This window comes from Vulpes lagopus, chromosome 24, assembly GCF_018345385.1.
Source record: "Vulpes lagopus strain Blue_001 chromosome 24, ASM1834538v1, whole genome shotgun sequence".
In the NCBI taxonomy this organism is placed as follows: Eukaryota; Metazoa; Chordata; class Mammalia; order Carnivora; family Canidae; genus Vulpes; species Vulpes lagopus.
The window spans coordinates 17804635-17828081 of NC_054847.1; the positions used below are offsets into that span (position 1 = coordinate 17804635).

General features: G+C 37.4%; 1 protein-coding gene across 3 annotated transcripts in view; it reads right to left on the reverse strand.

Moving 5' to 3' along the window:
* ZRANB3 (zinc finger RANBP2-type containing 3) overlaps positions 1-23447 on the reverse strand; it is a 310106-nt gene that overhangs the window by 58952 nt on the left and 227707 nt on the right. For all 3 annotated transcript variants that reach the window (XM_041739422.1, XM_041739421.1, XM_041739420.1), the window contains one exon: positions 666-785. In XM_041739422.1, coding sequence (XP_041595356.1) covers positions 666-785 — 120 coding nt within the window. The remainder of the gene's footprint in view (positions 1-665; positions 786-23447) is intronic.

Below are 23447 nucleotides of genomic sequence, written 5' to 3' on the forward strand. Positions count from 1 at the left end.
AGCACATAAAGAGAGAGGACAGATTTAAACTCTAAAAAGAAAAAATGGCAGATGCTGTCACAGATAAGACTGTTGGGGAATTAGGTGAACCTAAGAAAATGAAGTAAGGCCAATAGGTTTGGGGAGCTTACCTGAGAAACGTATGAGACTGTACCTGGCCCATATGTTTCAAACTCATATGTATTATATCTTATTCTAAATCATACTCTACAGAGTATGATATCTGGAAGTTTAAAAGGTATAACAGCAGCTGGGTACTAAAACTGGATGAATTCATTCTGTTTCCCCTCGACATTATCCATATTCTAAGGCTGCTGCCTTGCAGGTAAATAAAAATTTTAATTTTTAACTGCCTACACCAGTCTCAAATGGTATATCAAGTAACAATAATGGATTTCACAATATAGCCTATCAAGTCAGCATATTTTAATCAATCCAGAAAATTACATCAGTGGAAAATTATGTCTGGAATAAAAGAGTTTAATGTATATCATTAACATAATACTAATATAATGTTAGTATAATTTATAAGAAAAATCCAATAATAATTAATGTATCATTTAAGCAAGGCCAAAAAAACCCCTCAATTACAAGACTACAATTGATGTTTAGTGTATTAAAAATCTGCATTCTAGAAAGTATTTTATAGAAAAGTGATAACATACCTTGCTTTCTATGACTGCTTCTGTACAAGCTTGGAGCATGCTTAAATGATGAGCAAAAACCAGAAATTTAAGTGAATCATTCTGAAGCATCATCTTAATATAGTCCTTTACGGCACCTGCCTAAATATTAAAAGTTAAACTTTATTAACAGTATATAAATTTTTATCAAAAAATCATATCGCTTTATTTTCACAAAGCAAGAAAAACTTTTTAAAAGTCAAAAGTTTCTATGACTTTTCAACTGCTCTGTTCTCTAGGTAGCCTATGGAAATAGAGGTTCACATCTAAGGGGAAACTGGAAAAAGAGACACAAGAGAGGGAAAACAAAGATAAAAAATCCAACAACTTGGGAAGTAAAGAAAGAACACAACAAGAATGAGAAGACAAAGTTTCTTTCTTTTTTTTTTTGAAGACAAAGTTTCAATGGAAAATAGGAGGCTGTGGCCAAAAGCGGGTTGGTGGTTTTGTTTAGAAGGTAATTTTCAAAAAAGCTCATATAAAAGACTAAGTGGAATAGGGTTAAGGAGGAAATGATGAATAGCATTTTTTTTGAAAGAGAAAACTAAAAAATAAGAAAGCTGAGACCAGAGCCTAAGGATTTAAGGAAAATTGATTGATTGATTCATTTTTTAAAACGATTTTATTTATTTATTCATGAGAGACAGAGAGACAGAGAGAATGAGAGAGAGAGAGAAAGAGAGAGAGAGAGAGAGACATAGGTAGAGGGAGAAGCAGGCTCCTGCTCTCTGGATATGACCAGAGATCATATCTGGGCTCTGGGATCACGACCTGAGCCAAATGCAGACGCTCAACCACTGAGCCACCCAGGCACCCCTCATTCATTTTTTTTTTAAACTAAAAAACTTCAGTACATTTAAAAACAGGCCATTTAAAATGTAGACAGGCTAAGAGAAATGGAAAATGAGGGAATTTAGCTTGTCTCCAGGATGGAGACATTTGTAGAAGAGACTGGAGTGATGGGATGAAGCTAATAGGAGGGAGGTTTGAGAGGACAGGGGGACTTATGAAGAAAGGAGAGGTAGAAATGAGAAAATGTGGTAAAAAGGAAAAAAATCAAGAAAGCTCAGAATAAAAAGACTTTTCTTAGTTAACTTGAGGACAAGTTACCTATTAAGAATAAGACTATAAAGAACTTATTAAACTCAACACCAAAGAAACAAACAATCTAATCATGAAATGGGCAAAAGACATGAACAGAAATCTCACAGAGGAAGACATGGACATGGCCAACATGCACATGAGAAAATGCTCCGCATCACTTGCCATCAGGGAAATACAAATCAAAACCACAATGAGATACCACCTCACACCAGTGAGAATGGGGAAAATTAACAAGGCAGGAAACAACAAATGTTGGAGAGGATGCGGAGAAAAGGGAACCCTCTTACACTGTTGGTGGGAATGTGAACTGGTGCAGCCACTCTGGAAAACTGTGTGGAGGTTCCTCAAAGAGTTAAAAATAGACCTGCCCTACGACCCAGCAATTGCACTGTTGGGGATTTACCCCAAAGATTCAGATGCAATGAAACACCGGGACACCTGCACCCCGATGTTTCTAGCAGCAAAGTTCACAATAGCCAAACTGTGGAAGGAGCCTCGGTGTCCACCGAAAGATGAATGGATAAAGAAGTTGTGGTCTATGTATACAATGGAATATTACTCAGCCATTAGAAACGACAAATACCCACCATTTGCTTCAACGTGGATGGAACTGGAGGGTATTATGCTGAGTGCAGTAAGTCAATCAGAGAAGGACAAGCATTATATGCTCTCATTCATTTGGGGAATATAAATAATAGTGAAAGGGAATATAAAGGAAGGGAGAAGAAATGTGTGGGAAATATCAGGAAGGGAGACAGAACATAAAGACTCCTAACTCTGGGAAAGGAACTAGGGGTGGTGGAATGGGAGGAGGGCGGGGGGTGGGGGGGAATGGGTGACGGGCACTGAGGGGGACACTTGACGGGATGAGCACTGGGTGTTATTCTGTATGTTGGTAAATTGAACACCATTAAAAATTAATTTATTAAAAAAATAAAAATAAAAATAAAAATAAAATTGAAACAGCCAACTATATACAAAAAGACAAAAATTAAACAATATTTTTTAATTAAAAAAAAGAATAAGACTATGAGGTGAATTAAATAGGAATTAAATTTAAAGCATCAATTAAATCTAAAACATGAATATAGTCTTGTAACTATTAAAAAATAGCTACTCAGAAATTTAGAAAAAGAGAACAATTGAATACATTTGAACCTAGACTCCCTCTCAATGCTGTATTTAAAAGATAGCAAAGTGTACACTGACAAAGAGAACTGCAGAGGGATCATTAGCAACAAAACTTTGGAAACTAGGGGTATCTGGGTAGTTCAGTTGGTTAAGCGGCCAACTCTTGATTTCAGCTCAGGTCATGATCTCAGAGTTGTGAGATCGAGACCTGTGTAGGGCTCTACGTTCAATGGGGAATCTGCCTGAGATTCTCTCCATCTACCACTCCCCTCCACTCATGCACCTTCTCTCTCATATAAATAAATGTTAAAGAAAAAACAAAAAGAAAACTTTGGAAACGAAAATTTAGTTTAGTAAATGATTTGCCAACCTAACAGCTCCTAAGGTGACAATATGGAAAGTTGAGAAGCATGTGGTTTAGAATATAGTAACATAAAAAGGCTTAGGAAATGGTGCAAGGGGAAGTGAGGTTGGGGGTGTGGCAACATCAGGAGGATTGGTCAAAAGAATATTTAAGTAGTGATTATGTGTAACACTGATCTATATCCTTTCTGCACCTACTCCACACAACAGAGTACTTCTCCAACCTACCCTGGCAAAAAGAAAGATTTATTTTCTGGAGAGGGTAAAACAGAAGGTATCTTGATAAAGGAATCACCCATTGATGGTAGGCTATCCTACAAAAATCATAGGAATTAAATAAAAGTTACATAATAAATGCTGAGATCTGCCTTCTCCCTCCATCTTCTTATCCTCCCATATCCCCCAAAAGATAAAGAGGCTTATGCCTTCTACACAGGAGAGAAGAATCATATAAAATGATTATTTTCTAGGGAATCAGACAACCCAAGGAGAAAAGACTAAAGATTCTGATATTGAGGGTTCCTCAACAAGACATCCAGTCAGATCACCCTTTACTGAAGGCCATATTCTAAGCCATATCCATGTATAGAGTTTCTAGTCAGTGTAACTAGAAGAGATTATATTTATAAAACAATAGGATGCTCAAAAAAGAAATGATTAAGGGGGAAGGAGAGGGAAGTACTCTTGGAAATTAAAAGTATAATAACAGAAATTAAAAATTCACGGGTTGTGAAGCTGAAAAAGTCTTCTGGGAAGTAGGTGAAAAATAATAGGGTAAATATAAAAGTATATGAAAATTAGAGGGCCAAACCAAAAGGGCAATGTTTTGGAATAATAAAATTTCTAGAAACAGCAGAGAAAACAGGAAAGAAAATAAACAGAGAAACAAAAAAAGTTTTACAGAACTTAAGGGCTTGAGTTTCCAAAGTGGAAAATGGAATAGGTCCTCTGAGGATCCCTCACAATGGATGAAAATGGACCCAGAACAAGGTCCATCATCATGAAATTTTAGAACACTGGGGACAAAGAAATAATTCTATAAGCTTCCAGAAAGTGGAGGAAAAGAATTAAAATAGAATAAAAGCTCTGAAGTGCATTGGATTACTCAACATCAGTACTAGTAATTCTGAGAGAAAATTATTTCTAAGAATTTATACCCAGCCAAATTAAAAATCAATTATAAATGTAGAATAAAGCCATTTTCAAGTATGCAGAGACTCAAATAATTGATGACAGCTAAAAATCACAAAGCAAGCAGTAATACAAACCAAGAAGCAATATAAACATGTTGCTGAGGGATTTGAAGTAAATACTAAAAAACAAAATAAAACAGCTAACAGAACAGAAAGTGGTTGCCTTTGGGGAATAACTTGAGAAGATTTATTTTTTGAAATAGCTGTTTTTCCTCATTAAACTATGATCATATGTAGCTTTGCTAATAATAAAAAAAAATTTAAAGAAGGGTATTTCCAAATTGAAAAATACCTATTTAAAATTAATGCACATGACTATGAAGTCATGACTATTTTGCAAGTTATATTTTGTATGTATAAATTTTCCAAACAATAGAAATTCATCATACAATGAAACTGGAGGCCATTAAGAACTTTAGCCTTGGATTTCAGTGCCTCGGAAAGTGAAATGAAGTCCTCTCAAAATAAGAAACTATAAATTCCAGATATGTTGCTATGGTAACTGAACCACTTTAATAAACCGCTCGTTTGACTAAAGAGCTGTATTTACTGTGATAAGTCTTTCAAAAAACACATGTCAAGTTGGAGTATTTTTAAGGTACATTTATTGACCATCCATTGCAGACTCAAATTATACAATCACTGTACCCCTAGTCTCAGATGAGTGGCAAGCTATTTCTGCCAGAGTCCCTTCCACTGATACCATCCCTTCCTCATTACAAACAGAACTGCTGATGCCAAAGCCCAAACCTCCTGTTCCCCACTCTTTCTAATCACTGGTTTAGAAAGGCTTATGGTTAATATTAATATTATAAAGTTCAATTATATAATACACTAACCACTCTCTTGGGACTAGCCTGGTAACTTAATGATCATTGTGACCTTGCTTCCTATGAGAATGAGAACCAAAATATCCAGGTAACAAACTTTAGGATTTTTCTTAGGTTCTTAGAATGGGATTGCAATACCATGAAGGCAAGAAAAACAAAAGCAAAAATGAACTATTGGGACTTCATCAAGATAAGAAGCTTTTGCAAAGCAAAGACACCGTCAACAAAACTCAACCTACAGAATGGGAGAAGATATTTGCAAATGACGTATCAGATAAAGGGCTACTATCCAAGATCTATAAAGAACTTATTAAACTCAACAGCAAAGAAACAAACAATCTAATCATGAAAAGGGCAAAAGACATGAATAGAAATCTCACGGAGGAAGACATAGACATGGCCAACAAGCACATGAGGAAATGCTCCGCATCACTTGCCATCAGGGAAATACAAATCAAAACCACAATGAGATACCACCTCACACCAGTGAGAATGGGGAAAATTAACAAGGCAGGAAACAACAAATGTTGGAGAGGACCCTCTCCAAGGGTTTCTCCATGGGGAAAGAGGAACCCTCTTGCACTGTTGGTAGGAATGCGAACTGGTGCAGCCACTCTGGAAAACTGTGTGGAGGTTCCTCAAAGAGTTAAAAATAGACCTGCCCTACGACCCAGCAATTGCACTGCTGGGGATTTACCCCAAAAATACAGATGCAGTGAAACGCCGGGACACCTGCACCCCGAGGTTTCTAGCAGCAATGTCCACAATAGCCGAACTGTGGAAGGAGCCTCGGTGTCCATCGACAGATGAATGGATAAAGAAGATGTGGTCTATGTATACAATGGAATATTACTCAGCCATTAGAAACGACAAATACCCACCAATTGCTTCGATGTGGAGGGACCTGGAGGGTATTATGCTGAGTGAAGTAAGTCAATCAGAGAAGGACAAGCATTATATGGTCTCATTCATTTGGGGAATATAAGAAATAGTGAAAGGGAATAAAGGGGAAAAGAGAAAAAATGAGTGGAAATATCAGAAAGGGAGACAGAACATGAAAGACTCCTAACCTGGAAACGAACTAGGGGTGGTGGAAGGGGAGGTGGATAGGGGGTGGGGGTGACTGGGTGACGGGCACTGAGGTGGGCGCTTAACGGGATGAGCACTGGGTGTTATTCTATATGTTGGCAAATTGAACACCAATAAAAAATTTATAAAAAAAAAAGAAAGAAAACATAATACTCCTGGGGGCGGTGGGGTGGGAAGAGTGCATTTTAAAATGTACTATTCAAGCATGCTTATTTTATTCTAATTAGTACTGTCACTGCATTGTCATATTTTAAGCTACCTGAGCAGGATTTGCTTTCAAACTATCTTAAGTACAAATTAAGTTGGAATGGCAGGTCCTGATCAGCATTTTGGTTATGCTAGTTCAGGTTTTGTAGAAGTTGAAAAAATTTTTGTGCTCACAATCGTATTTTATTGAAACAGACTGTTAATAATGTGTCTGTTAGTTCAAGCTCTAAGTTACATAACAAAGACTATATACTACATCTCATTTAAAGAAATACAGAAATGAAGGGAATATGTGCTAAAATTTGTTTCTTAAAATTTTTTTAGTGAATAGGTATATATCATGCTTTTCGAAGTAAAAGTGGTTACTAAGAAAAACCTGCATTAAAGACCTGATGAGGGACACCTCAGGGACTCAGGACTTGATCCTGGGGTCCTGGGATCAAGTTTTGCATCGAGCTCCCTGCAGGGAGCCTGCTTCTCCCTCTGCCTGTGTCTCTGCCTCTCTCTGTGTGTCTCTCATGAATAAATAAATAAAATCTTAAAAAAAAAAAAAAAGACCTGATGAAACTTACTTGATATTAAATTGTCAGCTTTTAATCAAATGATAGAAGGGAGAAATAACGAATGAAAAAAAAAATTAAACGTGCACTATGACACAGACTCTCTCCTTGATCAAACATTAGTTTGGTTCAGTTAGTTTGTTTCCCTTTAATTAGTTTAAATAGTTTTCCCAGGCCCTCTTGACAAGGCCTCAGCGTGTCCTGGCCAGGCCTACACAGCCCAGTCTCAACAAGAATCCTGCAGAGTGGGCAGCCCGGGTGGCTCAGTGGTTTAGCGCCGCCTTCAGCCCAGGGCGTGATCCTGGAGTCCCAGGATCGAGTCCCACGTCGGGCTCCCTGCATGGAGCCTGCTTCTCCCTCTGCCTGTGTCTCTGCCTCTCTCTCTCTCTGTGTTCTCGTGAATAAATAAAATGTTAAAAAAAAAAAAAAAAAAAAGGATCCTGCAGAGTCCGTTTATCAAGAAAGCCTGTACCTTTGCTACCTGATCAACGCTTGGTATCTGATCAAGTTCCTCACCCACTACTTACGATGTCTAAGTCCTTGGTCTTCCTTGAGCAAGAATCCTCCTGCCCTTAATGTCTCCTCTTAGTAATTTTGTATCCACTAACCCCTCTACCCCCAATCCTGCTCAGTGACTGACTATACACCTCCACTGGTTCTTGTTGTATTCAGAGTTGAGTGATTTCTCTCTACAACTGTAAAGGAGTTGACTTCTTCACAATGATCTTGCCTGAAATCTTCCTTACCATTTTAATAACTATTGGAATGATTTTTTTGTTTGTTTGTTTAGCTGCCACAAATTCCAGTTGAGGGAGTATGAACAAACAAGAAGCTCCTCCTTAAATTTGAAGTTCTTAGGCTCCAGAGCAAATGCAGTGTTATTTACATATGGGATGGCCAATGGGCTTTAAGGAAAGGTCTTCAGGCCCTTTTTAATCAACACATGGTGAATTGTGATTGATCTAAGCAAACCTAGCACTTCTATTCTTCATGCAAGTGATTCTGACTAATAAGAAATGGAAGAAGTCTGTAGGAGCCTTCCAACAAAATCCTGACAAGGGACTCTGGAAAGCTTTGTCTTGCTTTGGACATTATGGTCTATATTTAATCTAAGGAACTGCAGAAGCCACTTGGGGCTACTATTGAAGCCATCAAGGACACTCAGTGAACTACCATAGCCAAAGCAGAAAGACAAAAGAAGCCGGGTTCTTTACAGAAACAAACACCCCCCCCCCCCAAATACAATACCTTTCTTGAGATATAATTCATAGACCATTAAATTTGCCAATTTACAGTGTACAGTTCAATGTCTTTTAGTATATTCAGAGTTGTGCATCCATCACCATAGTTTTAGAATATTTGCATTATTCTAAAAAGAAACTCTACCTTTTAGCCATCGTATCCCCACCCTGGACTCTGTTTCACCCCTCGCTCTAGATAAACACTAATCTACTTTCTGTCTTTATGAATTGGGACTATTTTGGACATTTCACATAAAATGAATAATATAATGTAATCTTTTGTGACTGGCTCTTTATTAGCAATATTTTTTAATTTAGCAAGTTTAGGAGAATTTTTAAAAAATATTTTAATTTATTTATTCATGAGAGACACACAGAGAGAGAGGCAGAGATACAGGCAGAGGGAGAAGCAGGCTCCCTGCGAGGAGCCTGATGTGGGAATCAATCCCAGGTCTGCAGGATCATGACCTGAGCCAAAGGTAGGCGTTCAACCACTAATCCACCCAGGTGCCTTAGCAAATGTTTTCAATCCATATTATAACATGTATCAGTATCTAATTTCATTCAATTGCCAAGTAACATTCCATTGTATGGATATATCATATCTGTCCATTCCCAATCAATATCCTCTCTGCTTCTCATTTTTATACATTTATCTTGTTCACCTTATACTGCTTCTACTAATTTATCTGTGATAGTTGACCTATCTTTTATCCTTTAAAATGATCTTATAAGAGGAAAGGAAAGTGCAAAAGTAAAAGAGAATATGCATTGCTTATTCACCTCCCACCCACCCTCACAAAAGAAAGGCTAAGAATTTGTCTTCTGTAATCCCTTCCCCCTTGCCCATGGTTCTTTCTTTCTTTTTTTTTTTTTAAAGATTCTATTTATTTATTCATGAGAGAGAGAGAGAGAGAGAGAGAGAGAGAGAGAGAGGAAGAGAGGGAGAGACACCGGCAGAGGGAGAAGCAGGCCCTATGCGGGGAGCCCGATGTGGGACTTGATCCTGGGTCCCCAGGTTCATGCCCTGGGCTGAAGGCGGCGCTAAACCGCTGAGCCACCTGGGCTGCCCTTGCCCATGGTTCTTAATTTAGAAACCGTATTATCAGCCCGAAGAAGTATTTTCAAATCTGATAGTAAATATTTTCAAATCCAGCAGACCTCCTTCAGAAGAAGAATGGAAGTTCTATACTATAATGTTAGTATGTTGCACAATTTCACTGAGCCCCATGACAAAATTTTCCCATAGAAAATAATAGTTTCACTTCCAAAGAAGGTTTAGGGGAACTAATGGAAGTGTTACTTTCTTATTTCTAGATATGTTTTTTTTCTCATTTCACTTAATTTTTGTTTTCATCATGATAAACGTACCTCTCAATCCTTATTCCCTATATGTTCTCCATACCCCACACCCACCTCCCCTCTTGTAACCATCAGTTTTGTTCACTGTATAATTAAGAGTCTCTTTCTTGGTTTATCTCGGTCTCTTTTCTTTTGCTTGTTTTGTTTCTTAAATTCCACATATGAGTGAGATCATATGGTATTTGTCTTTCTCTCACTGATTTATATTGCTTAGGATTATACTCTCTAGCTTCATCCATATCACTGCAAATGGCAACATTTCACTCTTTCATGGTTGAATAACATTCGTGTGTGTATGTGTGTACCACATCTTCTTTATTAATTTACTGATGAACTACTTGGGCTACTTCCATAATTTGACTACCGGAGACAATGCTGCAATAAACATATGGGTGCATGTATCCCTTTGAATTAGTATTTTTGCATTTTTTGAGTAAATACCCAGTAGTGTGATTATTGGATCATAGGTAATTCTATTTTTATTTTTTTTTAGAGAAAACTCCATACTGTTTTCCAGAGTAGCTGTACTACTTTGTATTCCCACCAACAGTGCAAGAGGGGTCCTTTTTCTTCACATCTTCACCAACAGTTGTTGTTTCTTGTGTTCTTGATTTTAGCTATTCTGACAGAAGCATTTCCCTGATGATGAGTGATGTTGAGCATCTTTTCATGTGTCTATTAGTCATCTATACATCTTTGGAGAAATGTCTGTTCATGTCTTCTGCCCATTTTTAAATAGGATTGTTTGTTTTTTGGGTATTGAGCTGTATCAGTTCTTCATATATTTTGGATACTAACCCTTTATTGGATATGTCACTTAAAAATATCTTCTCCCATTCTGTTAGTTGCCTTTGAGTTTTGCTTATGGTTTTCTTCGCTGTGTGGAAGCTTTTCATTTTGATGTAGTCCCAATAGTTTATTTTTCCCTTTCTTTCCCTTGCCCAGGAGATATATCTAGAAATACACTGTTATGGTTCCTCCTTTGTGGAAGATTAACTGACCATATAATTGTGAGTTTATTCTGGGTTTTCTGTTCTATTCCATTTATGTGTTTATTTTTGTGCCAGTACTATACTGTCTTGATTACTGATGCTTTGTAATATAAATTGAAATCTGGAATTGTGATACCTCCAGCTTTGTTTTTCTTTTTCAAGACTGCTTTGACTATTCAGACAAATTTTGGGTATGTTTGGTCTAGCTCTGTGGAAAATGCTGTTAGCATTTTGATAGGGATTGCATTGGATCCGTGGATTTGAGTAGTTAGGAATTTTAACAATATTTGTTCTTCCACCCCATGAGCTTGAAAGGTCTTTCAGTTTTTTGTATCTTGAATTTCTTTTATCAATGTTTTATAGTTTTCGGAATACAAGTCTTTCACCTCTTTGGTTAAGTTTATTCCTAGATATTTTATTGTTTTTGGTACAGTTGTAAATGGGACTGTTTTCTTAATTTCACTTTCTGCTGCTTCATTATTAGTGTATAGGAATGCAATAGATATCTGTATACTGATTTTGTATACTACAACTTTTATTCTCTTATGAATATATCTGTAGATAGAAATCTAGCACTTCTATTTTTTTAAGATTTTCTTTATTTATTCATGAGAGACAGAGAGAGAGCAAGAGCGAGAGAGAGAGAGCGAGAGAGAGAGGCAAAGACACAGGCAGAGGGAGAAGCAGGCTCTGTACAGGGAGCCTAATGTGGAACTCAATCCTGGGACTCCAGAATCATGTCCTGGGTCGAAAGCAGGTGCTAAACCGCTGAGCCACCCAGGGATCCCTTCAGTTAATCTAATTCTTTTAAAATTAAATTCAAGTTTAAAAAAAAATTCAGTTTCTTTCTAAACTTTACCTACTGGCCATGTCAACAAAATGATCAAATTTATACTATCATAGCATAAGCATGAATAAATCTTATTTGGGTGTTAAAAATCATAACACATAGAACATATAAAATTTTAAATTCTAAATATTCTCCATGCTTGCACAAGGATGCTTAAAAATCACTAATAAGAAACAGACACCACCTTAAACCCAGGGTCACTAACAGATATTAAATTTATTCAGTTATCCTACTGCAGTGATGGCCAAGTACATGTATTTTGGAGCCAGACTATCTGGGTTCAAATCCTGCCTCTATTATTTTCAATCTGAATCCTTGGCCAAGTCAGTTAAACTCTGTGTTTTAGTTTCTCCATCTTTAAAAGGGGCAAACAGTACCTATTCCTCAAGGAGTAGTGATGAGAGTTAAATGACTTACTGCATAAAATATGCATGTAGTAGTGCTTGGACCGTAGTATGCATTGTAAAAAGGTTAGCTCTTATTATTGCTGTATTTCCCCTAGCAAACTACAAAAACAACTTCAACCTTTAAATATTTTCCTCCATATCAGAACCCATGCTTATTGGCTTTCAAATGTCCCACTGCACAGAGAAAAGAGAATTCATCATCTGAAAATTTTTAGCTTTTGTTACTTTCACTCATCCTCACTTTCTTTCCCTTTGTAACAAGAGAGGTATTTCTTCTTTTCTCTAAGGCAAATCTCTTCACCTGTGATTCCAAACTTAACCATTCCTACTACCTAAAAAACCTTGTACAACTCTTCCTTTTCAAGTGGATTATTGCTCCTTTAAAAACAATTTTTTAAGATTTATTATTTTTTTATTTATGAGAGAGAGAGAGAGAGAGAGGCAGAGACATAGGCAGAGGGAGAAGTAGGCTCCATGCAGGGAGCCCGACGTGGGACTCGATCCCGGGTTTCCAGGATCACACCCTGGGCTGCAGGCGGTGCTAAACCACTGTGCCACTGGGGCTGCCCGGATTATTGCTCCTTTTATTCTTTATTTATTGTATCTTTATTAAGGTCTTCCCTCATTCCCTATGGCCATATAGCTATCTCTTCCTCTAAAATGATAACATTATTGTTTTATTTGTACTTTATTATTACTGACCATCTCCTTATCAACAAACAGGACGCAGGATGTGTCTGGTTTAGAGTCAAAGTCCCTTTCCTACACAAAAGAACTGGCACAGGACACGGTACTCTTCAGTCTGACAAACATCCCAATCCTTGTGCATCAGGGAATACTGCAGTGGTCTCATTATATATCACTGAGTATTATAAATAGGAGTCTACCTGTGTTAAGTTGCTGAGGCAGGACAGCAAAGAGGAAATGCACTCTGTGCATAATGGAAACGTGTTTAGAGAAGTATACCTTCTAAAAAGTTTTTTAAGGCACTAAGGAATGCTGTCATTTCCAAAGAAACAGGAAACTAAAAATTACGGCTTGGTTTAATCATTTTCATAGAAAAAGTACTGGTATTTCTCTTAAAATGGTTTTTCTCTAAAAATGTACCAGGAAATAACTGAGTTGACCAAACCATACTACTTATATCTGTGTTTTTTTCCTAGGAGAGTGCTTTCCTGATCCTAAATCTAAAGAATTTGTCCATTTTAATCCATTGTATTCTCAACAGATATGACAAAGCAATAAAAATAATGACAGAGAAGAAGAAAAGTAATTCTAATTATCTGGGAGCCTTCACTATTTGACTTTTTACCAGTAACACTGATTATTTTTCTTTCAGTTCCTTAGTTTAGTGTCACCACTATTAGCCTGGACTACAAGTGTGGCATCTCAACTGGATTCTCTCCCTACCGGATTGTTTCTTCTAATGCATTCTCTACATAGCTACAGTTCTTTTCCCAAGGCACAAATTTTACTCTACTCCACTATACTTATTTGCTCAGAACCTTATGATAAGTTATAAACTATGAATTGTGACCTTTATGATGGGGTTATTGCTCTCTGTGATCTCCATCCTACTCCCAGAATTCCTTCCTGACACTTTATGCTTTTAGTTCTGATGACCTACTTTTCTAAGTATGTCATTTCTGGTTAATCTTTGTGAGTTTGCCCAAAGTATTTATCTGTCTTGACATACACTCCATCAACGCCATCCCCTTCCCATTTCACTTCACTCTAGTTGGCTACATTTTCCTTGTTCATTCCTTGGGATGTCTTTCCTGAACTCCCGAGACTGGGTCAAGTGTCCTCTTCCAAGTTCTCCCATAACATCTGGTTTTTAATTTAAATACTAAATATACTGTGCTGTAGTTGAACATTTATTTTAAATCCGTCCTCTTTTATAGACTGCAAGTTCCTTGAGAGAGAAACACTGTACCTTGTTTACATTGCTCCCCATCACCAAGCATAATCCTTTCTAAACAATAGGCACTCAATAAATATCTGTTGAATAAATTAAAAAACCCCACATAACCAAAGAAAGAAATCTCAATGCTAGAATGCATTACAACACAATAGCCAATCTGTAAACTGGAATTCCAAAAGTCCATTTATAAATTGGTTTGCGAGTACCCTGAATGAAACGCGTTTTCTTATAGAAGTAATATTACACACAGTCTCTAACTAGCTACTTCCCCCAAAATCTATTTCATTTATAATGTAGATAAACTGTATGATTTATAGTTACTAAAGCCCCTGACTATAAGATATCATCACTAATGTTTCTGGGGAAAATGTATTACGAATTCCAACTCAATAATGCCATGAACTAATGATTTCTGGCTGTAGCCCAGAATAGAAATATACAGTTCCAGTTTACACAGGTGGTTGAGGACAGAGATTCTAATACACAGGGAATAAAAAAATGACTAAAATAGGAATTTGGGTAGCAAGGGTTAGTTTTCTGCTGCCGTTAATCTTTGGAATCATGTTTCAATCTGTGGACAACTGACCTTCCATTTCTTTTCTTTCAAGGATCTTAGGAATTAGGTGCCAACTTTCTTTTGACTATTGACATTTCTCTGACATCAAACTAGGGTTTCTCACCATAGATAAGAAATTATCTAACAGGTTCTTATATATACACTTTTTCCTTAAGCAAGCTTCTGTACTCAGTATTCAGTACTAAGAAAGCTAAACTAGGCAAGCAAGCAAACAAACAAAAAAACCCAGCTATTAAATCTAGGAAAAACAACAGTTGTCAAATAAAAGAAATGTAATTATAGCTTAACTGTGAAATGTTTAACAAAGTCATCATATTGTAAACAATGAACACTGATCAAACCCAAAATTTTAACATAGGAAAATGAAGCAGGAAGAATGTATTGAAAATATTTTCTTCCAATTTACATTTTACATTTTCATTTTCAAAACAGTATGTTTTGTATACCATAGCTTTTAACAAAAACACCGTAAGTTTTAAAGTTTTGAGTCCCATTTTTTTCCTTTAGTGTTTTTTGCATCCTACCTAAAAAAATGTCCCGACCCAAAGGTTGACAATATTTTTATGCATGTATACAATTAAAAGTTTTAAAAATTAGGGTGCCTGGCTGGCTTAGTTGGTAGAACATGTGACTCTTGATCTTGAGGTCATAAGTTTGAGACACATATTGGGCAAAGAGCTTACTTTAAAAAATAAATAGATAAAATCTTTAAAAAATAGTTTTATAAATCAGTTTTTATATTTGAATCTATAACCAACTTCAAGTTAATTTCTATGAATGGTGCAAAATAACGGTTCAAGGCTAATTTTTTCCCACTAAAGATATTCAACTGTCCTAATACTATTCTTTGAAAAGACTATCATTTCCCCATTGAGTTATCTCATCCCCTTCCCTAACATCAATTGACAATCTATATGAAGGCCTATTTTTTCCCAGATTCTCTTCTCTGGTTCACTAATCTAAATGCCTATTCTTATGCCAATATCACAAACTCGTAATTACTCTAACTTTATAGTAAGTATATCATGCAGTGTGAATCTTTCAACTTTGTTCAAGATTAATTTGGCTAAAGTAAGTTCTTTGTGCTGCTTCATAAATTTTACATTCAACTTGTTAGTTAATTTCTACAAAAGACTACAGGGATTTTGATTAGCAGTGCACTGAAAATACAAGCTAATTTACAGAGAAATGGCATCTTAACAATATTGAAATTTCCAATATATGAACATGATCTATCTTGTGATTTATTTAAGTTTGCTTTATATTCTCTAGATGATGTTTTGTAGTTTTCAGTGCATATACTTTGTTGAATTTATCCCAAAGTAGGTCATGTTTATTGATCCCTTTCTAAATTTCAATTTCCAATTTTTCATTGCTTGTATATACAAATAATTTTCATACATTGAACATGAATTCTAAGACCTTGATAAATTCACTCAGTTCTAGTGCTTGAAGAGTTCTTGGATTTCCCATGTACATAGTCATGTGGTCTGTGAATATAGACAGTTGTACTTATTTCTTTTCAATCTGTGTACCTTATATTTGTTTCTCTAGGCTTATTAAACAGTTATAAGAATAATGTTGAATCAAACATTGTTGAACATAAGTGGTGAGAACAGAATCTTGTATTGTTCCTGGTTTTAAGGGAATAGCATTAAATCTTTGAGCATAAAGTATGATGTTAATTGTTAAGTTTTTCATAAATGTCTTTTATTCTGATGATAAAGTCCCTTTCTATTCCTACTTTGCTGAGAGGTATTTATCATAAATGAATGTGGCAAGGAAACTCTTTGATCTCTGAGGCTGAGGATAAGGGAGTGTGCTACTGGCTGAGATTAGCTGGACTGTTGGCTTAGTTCTCTACCCAAGTAAGGCTGTAGACTGGGTTCTACAGATGTCTGAATTCTCTATCAGGCTGACTAGATGATCAGGTCTGGGTACTATGTTCGGTAATAGATGGGGTCATGAATTAATCTTCCTGCCCTAGCAGGACAGGAGGATGAGACCCAGGGACTGGAAGGCTCTTTGTTTGGGGACCCAAATCAAGGTAGGAGTATATATGAGTCAGGTGAGACCATCAGCTTCACTGTGGAGATGAAGAAAGCCATAGGCTGTATTGTCTGTTCAAATGCCACTGTGGGGGTGCTTGGGTGGCTCAATGGTTGAGCATCTGCCTTTAGCTCAGGTTGTAATCTCAGGGTCCTGGGATCAAGTCCGGCATTAGGCTCCCCATAAGGAGCCTGCTTTTCTATGTCTCTGCCTCTTTCTCTCTCTCTCTCATGAATAAATAAAATCTTTTTAAAAATGCCACTATAAGCAGGGCTGTTGGATGGACTCTGCAGATACCACATGTTCTGGTAAGGTTTCCTGGTCCAGTAGGCTGTATTCCATAATGGGTGGGGCTGCAAATTAGTTTCCTTGCCTGAGTGCAATGGCAGAAGAGGCTAGTAAAGCTTTTTGTCGTCTTAAATTCAAATTGACCCATGCCCCAAATTCTCTGGCCAAATAGGTCCCTGGCTTTGTCCTGCAAACTGTTAACTCTGCTTGCCCTACCCTTGGCCAAGGTGCTTCAGGGCTACATAGCTTCCAGGTGCTCTCATCAGTCCTCATCAGACCAGGAGTTGGAGTGGGTAGGTGTAGTAGTTATGTCTCACCCTTACCCCAGCTGGAAGGAGAGGGGCTGCTCCGGGTAAATCTCAATTTCTGGAAAAGACTCTCTGGGAGGGTTTGGGAGCTACTGTCAGCCTTGGATATGAATTAATGCTCCTGTCTGTGTGTAGCACTGTAAGCATCATGTCTGAAATTGACTTTGCTCTGGGGGCAATCAGCTTGGCCCACCTGCCTGTTGGCTTGAATACTGCTATGCTGCACAGATTCCAGATGTTTTCACCAGTTCCACTGGTGAGATGTGGCCAGGATACACTTTCTACAGCAAGTGGGGCTATAACTCACCTCCCTGCCTACGCATGGGGAAAGTGGGCTCTAGGGCTGGCAAAAATTCTTATATGAGGATCTGAATCAAGCAAATCTACACTCTATCATGCTTCCTGGTCAGAGTATGCCACTGATTTGGTTCTGCACACGAGAAAAGTCGCCCCATGGGATAGTAACTTGGGCACTGCAGGTACAAGCTTGATCTGCCAAGATTTATGTGCTGGTTATTGCAAGTTCCTTTCTGTTTCTCTCTTACTGTCAGTTTCCCAGTGGCTGAGCCTCATAAACTCTCCTGCAATCCCCATGGATAAAGATCAGAGTAGTGGCTCTGGCAAAGCAACCCACATGCCGGGTGGTGGGGTGGCAATGGTGGTGCTAGTTTTTCCCAATGGATTTTCTTTTCCTGTGGAGGAGCCAGAGGCTCAGTGCGGGGATCTCCCTGAGTGGTACTGCACTGGCCTGGGAGCATGGCAATGGGGCCAACTTCTCCTACCCTAGTAATATAGTCTGTCCTCATCTTTAGGGTATAAGAACATGTCTCAGCTTTACACCTATGTTCTAGGATTCTCCTGAATAGGTTGTTAGTTATTGTTCATGTGAGAGGTAGTAAAATCAGGAAGAATCTATGTTGTCATCTTAGTGACTATAAATTTCCTCAAATCCTGGCAATAATCTTTATTCTGAAGTCTACTTTATCTGATATTACAGTGTCTACTTCAGCTTTCTGTTGATTATTGTTTGTATGATTTATCTTTTTTCATCCATTTTCCACTCTCACCCTTCATACTTAGAACTTTTTGCAGTTATCATATGATTTATGCAATATGATAATTCCTAACATTTACTTGTTGAGTTTGTATAATTTACATTTAATGTAATTATTAATAGACTTGGATTAAAAACTAACATCTTGTGTTCTGATTGACCCAGCTGTTCTTTGTCCCTTTTCCTTTCTTTTCTGGCTCTGGATTAACTTAGAATGCTTTATGCATTAGGTTACTATATTGTGTCCACTCTATGTACATTTTATTTATTTATTTATTTATTTATTTATTTATTTATTTATTTATAGAATTTTTATTTATGATAGACAGAGAGAGAGAGAGAGAGAGGCAGAGACACAGGCAGAGGGAGAAGCAGGCTCCATATGCACCGGGAGCCCGACGTGGGATTCGATCCCAGGTCTTCAGGATCGCGCCCTGGGCCAAAGGCAGGCGCCAAACCGCTGACCCAGGGATCCCTCTATGTACATTTTAAAACTTTTTATTGTGAAATAATTTTAGACATACCAGAGGCTGCAAATATAATAGAGTTCCTGCATGACCTTAACATGGCTTCCTTAATGATAATTTCTTATATAGCCATAGTACAATATTGTGACCAGGAAAGACAATGATATAACAATATTTTCTATCACTAAAATTCCATTGTTTTGAGAATGTTATAAATATGGTGTCATGACATATGAAAACTTTTGAGACTGGCTTCTTTCAATGAATATAATGCCTTGAGATTCATCCAATTTGTTGTGTTTATCAATAGCTCATTCCTTTTAACTGAGTATTCTATTGTATGGATATACTACAATTTGTTTTAAGGACATCTGGGTTTACTTCCCAGTTTTTGGTTATTACAGATAAATTCCCATAAAGGAGTCTGTGTTAACCTAAGTTTTCATTTCTCTAGGATAAATATCCAGGACATTTAGACTTTTACGGTTACATTTTATCTTCTCTATTGGTTTATAAGCTGATTGAAATAATTTTTTCTTACTTTCTGTTTTTTATTTATAGCATTTCCATTTTACTGTCTTTAAAATATTCATATTCTTCCAAAATTCCCACCTTTTCATGCATATTGTTTATCTTTGCTACCAGATTATATAACACTTCATAGCTTCCTAAAAGCCCTTGTCTAATAGTTCTACAGTCTAGGTCATTTATCAGCTTGGCTTTATTGATGCTTTATCTTTGGATTAGTTTTTTAAAATTGCTTTTTCATTTATTTCATAATTGTTCTTATGTGCTAGAAATTATGAGTAGAAGAACAAGACAGTCTGAGGTAACTGATATTTACACACACCAAGAAATAGGCTTTTTTTCTTTTTCTTTCTTTGGCCAGGGTGATAGTGTGGGAAGGATTTGTATCTGTATTTGGATTCTCTTTTTGTTACATTTACCTTTAGTACATTACAAACTTTGAACACCCCCAGCAACAAGATGCTTCTACCTTGTGATAAAGTATGCCAAAGCTTTTGCTAAGTATTTCAGATGAACTCTTAGCTTCCAGTAGTCCTTGCATGCCTGTACTATGGTCTCTCTCCCCACCAGTGATAGACTTATCTTGATTTCTCAGTGCTAAGTTCTTGGTAGGGGGCAGCAGACATTTAGGTCTCTAGAACCAATTCAATTTAAGGCAGGCCCCTTGATCTAGCTGAACCTTAAAAGTGGCACTTTCCTGGAGTTTCTGTCTCTCTCACTGACACTACACTGTGTCTGCTTCTCTCCCTGATACCATACTATATCCACACTATAGATAGTTTTGGGCAGGACAGAGGTTCCTACCTCTCCTCCAGTATTGATGGATCTCTGTCTTATAACAGTCCAAGGTCCTAATTTCAGTAAAGTTTTCTGCCTAGCCTGCAGGGCAGACAGCTTTTGTTACAAACTAGCACTCAAGAGTAATTTCACTTAGTAGGAGAAAGGTTCTGGAAGTAGACAGGCTATTGTACTTATGCTCCACTAATAGGATGCTCTATGATCTTCTAGTCAGTACCGGGAAGAGGCCAAAGGAAATAAAGCTTGTGAGTGAGTGTGGACTTGCTGTGTCAAGACCCCCTATTAGTCTGAACACTCATGATACCCCATGCTCAGTCTATAATTTTATTAAAATTTTAGCCATTTTCTTTTTGTCCACATATATGGTAACTACCCTCATCCTAATTTTGCTCTACCAGGTAAAAAATTTTCATGTGTTTCATTTCTTCTCTCAACAAATTCAATAAAAGGAGAACATTTTCTGAACCTAAGAAAGGGTATCTATGAAAAACTTAAAGATAACATCATTATTAATAGTGAAAGGCTGAATGATTTCCCTTTAGAATGGCAGCAAGGCAAGGCTGTCCAATCCTATCACTTCTATTCAAAATTGTATTTGCATTCCTTCATTGTCATAGGGAAAAAAAATAAAAGACATACAGATTACATATATGAAGTGTCTTTATGTGCAGACAAAAAGATGTTCTATGTAGAAAATCCTAAAGAATTTACAAAAATTCCATAAGAATTAATAAGTGAGTTCAGCAAGGTTAAAGGATAAAAAGTCAATAAATAAAAATAGATAACAATTCTATATTTAGCAATGAAAGAGTAGAAATTTTAATTTAAGAAATAGTTACAGGATATTTGCCTAAGATGGCAGAGGAGTAGGAGGCCTTAGTTTTGTCTGTTCCCTGGAATTCAGCTAGATAGCTATCAAATAATTCTGAACACCTGTGAACTCAACCGGAGATCTAAGAAAAAAATGGCTGCAATTCTACAAACAGAAAAGCAACCACTTTCTGCAAGGCAAGAGGTGCAGAGAAGTGAATCAGAGGCAATATATCAGAAGATAAATGGCAGGGGGAGGGAGTCTCCACACGCCAGCTATCAGAAAGTGATAGATCAGTGGAGTGCAAAATCAGAACTTTCAGATGTCTGCTCCAGTGAGGGGTGTCCCTGCCTGAAAGGTGCTCAGGTGGCCAAGTGGGACAGAAGCCTAGATGGGACAGTGTGGTCTCAGGATCCCTGGGGTTACAGAAACAATGGGAGTGCCTGAGTGGGGCAGAGTTCCCAGGCAATGGAGTGGTGATGCCAGCCACAATCAGTGAGTCCAAGAGTGGGTTTTCAGCTCAGTGTTGCCATAAACTGGAACTGTGGCACAGTTGGGCAAATATTCTCTGAGCAGAGGCACAGCAAACAGCAGAACCAGAATAATATACAATTCCTACTCCCTGTTGGAGGAGCAGCATGTATATGCAGGGTTTGGAGACTTCAAACAGGGACACATCCCTGAGATGGAAATGCTGGGTCACTTGCTGAGTGAGCACAGAGTGTAGATTGAGACCATGGAGACAGGAGTGATTGACTGCTTTTCCCTGAGGGCACACTGAGGAGTGCGGGTGTGAGCTTTCAGCTCTGGGGCTGGAGCTTGGGAGGCTGCAATTTTCATTCTCATCCTCTAAGGCAGAGCAGAAAGCCTTCAGGGAACAAAAGTCACATAGAGAAATCCAAAGCCATTTACACTTAGCCCAGCCCCCTGGCAAGGGCAGTGCAATTACATGGGGCAAAGACTTGTGAGAATCAATGCAACAGGCCCCTCCCCCAGAAGATCAGCAAGAACACCCAGCTAAGACCAAGTTTACTGATCACAGAGAATGGCAAAACTCCAATGCTTAGGAAAAATAGTATATAGAATTCATGGGTTTTTTTCTCATGATTCTGTAGTCTTTCTATTTTCATTTTTTTCTTTTTCCTTTTCAACCAATTTCTTATTTTATCAACTTTTTTCAGTCTTTTAAAATTTTCCCTTTTACATTTACATCCTATCATTTCATTGTATTTAATTTTATTTTTGCATATATATGTTTCATTTTCTCAACAATTTTGAGATGTAATTTCTTCTAATAGACCCAAATACACCAATAATCTAGTGTATTGCTCTGTTTTCTTCATCTGATTATATTCTCTTTTAATTTGCTTAAAGTCTTTTTAAAATTATGTATGTATGTATGTATGTATATATTTATTTATTTATTTGAGACACAGAGAGAGAGAGAGAGAAGCCGAGACACAGGCAGAGGGAGGAGCAGGCTCCATGCAGGGAGCCCGATGTGGGACTCGATCCCGGGTCCCCAGGATCACGTCCTGGGCTGAAGGCAGGTGCTAAACCGCTGAGCCACCCAGGGGTCCCCTGCTTAAAGTCTTTTTAAATTTTCATCTTTACGGTTACATTCTATCTGACTGCCAAGGACCAAATCAGTATGGATAGAAGTAAGATATTGGAACTAGAGTTCAGAATAATGATTATGACGACACTAGCTGGGCTTGAAAAAAGCAGAGACGACACTAAAGAATCCTTTTCTGGAGAAATAAAAGAACTAATCAGGTCAAAGTAAAAAAAGGTTAATACTGAGATGCAATAAAAAAAAAAAGTGGCTCTAACTGCAAGGATAAATGAGGCAGGAGAGAGAATTAGTGATATAGAAGACAAAATGATGGAGAATAAGTGAGCTGAGAAAAAGAGATAAATAACTTCCAGTCCATGAGGGGAGAATTTGAGAGATAAGTGATACCATAAAGCGAAACAATATTAGAATAATTGGGATCCCAGAATAAGAGGAGAGAAGGAGAGGGACAGAGGTATATTTGAGCAAATTATAGCAGAGAACTTCTCTAATCTGGGGAAGGAAACAGGCATTCAAGTCCAGGAAGCACAGAGAACCTCCCTTAAAATGCGAAATATCAATCTATCAATCTATCTATCTATCTATCTATCTATCTATCTATCTATCTATCTTATCCCTTGACATATAATAGTGAAGCTTGGGAATTTCAGAGACAAAGAAAAATTCACTGAAACTGAAAACAGTTTGGGACAAAAGGTCCATAACCTACAAGAGCAGAAACATTAGACTGACAGTAGGTCTATCCAGAGACCTGGCAGGCCAAAAAGGGCTCCAAAGTCCCCAGAGGGCTCCAAACTCTATGAGGCCAGCATTATCTTGATCCCAAAACCAGACAAAGACCCTACCAAAAAGAATTATAGACCATATCCCTTGATAAAGTATTCTTAGGTGCATATTTTTCTCACCCTGAATAGGGTGTTAAATGAGAAAAAAAGGCAACTAAGAATACTTTATCCAGCTAGAATCTCATTCAAAATAGAAGGAGAAATAAAAAGCTTCCAGGACAAACAGAAACTAAAAGAATTTGTGATCACTAAACCAGAACCAGGCCTGCA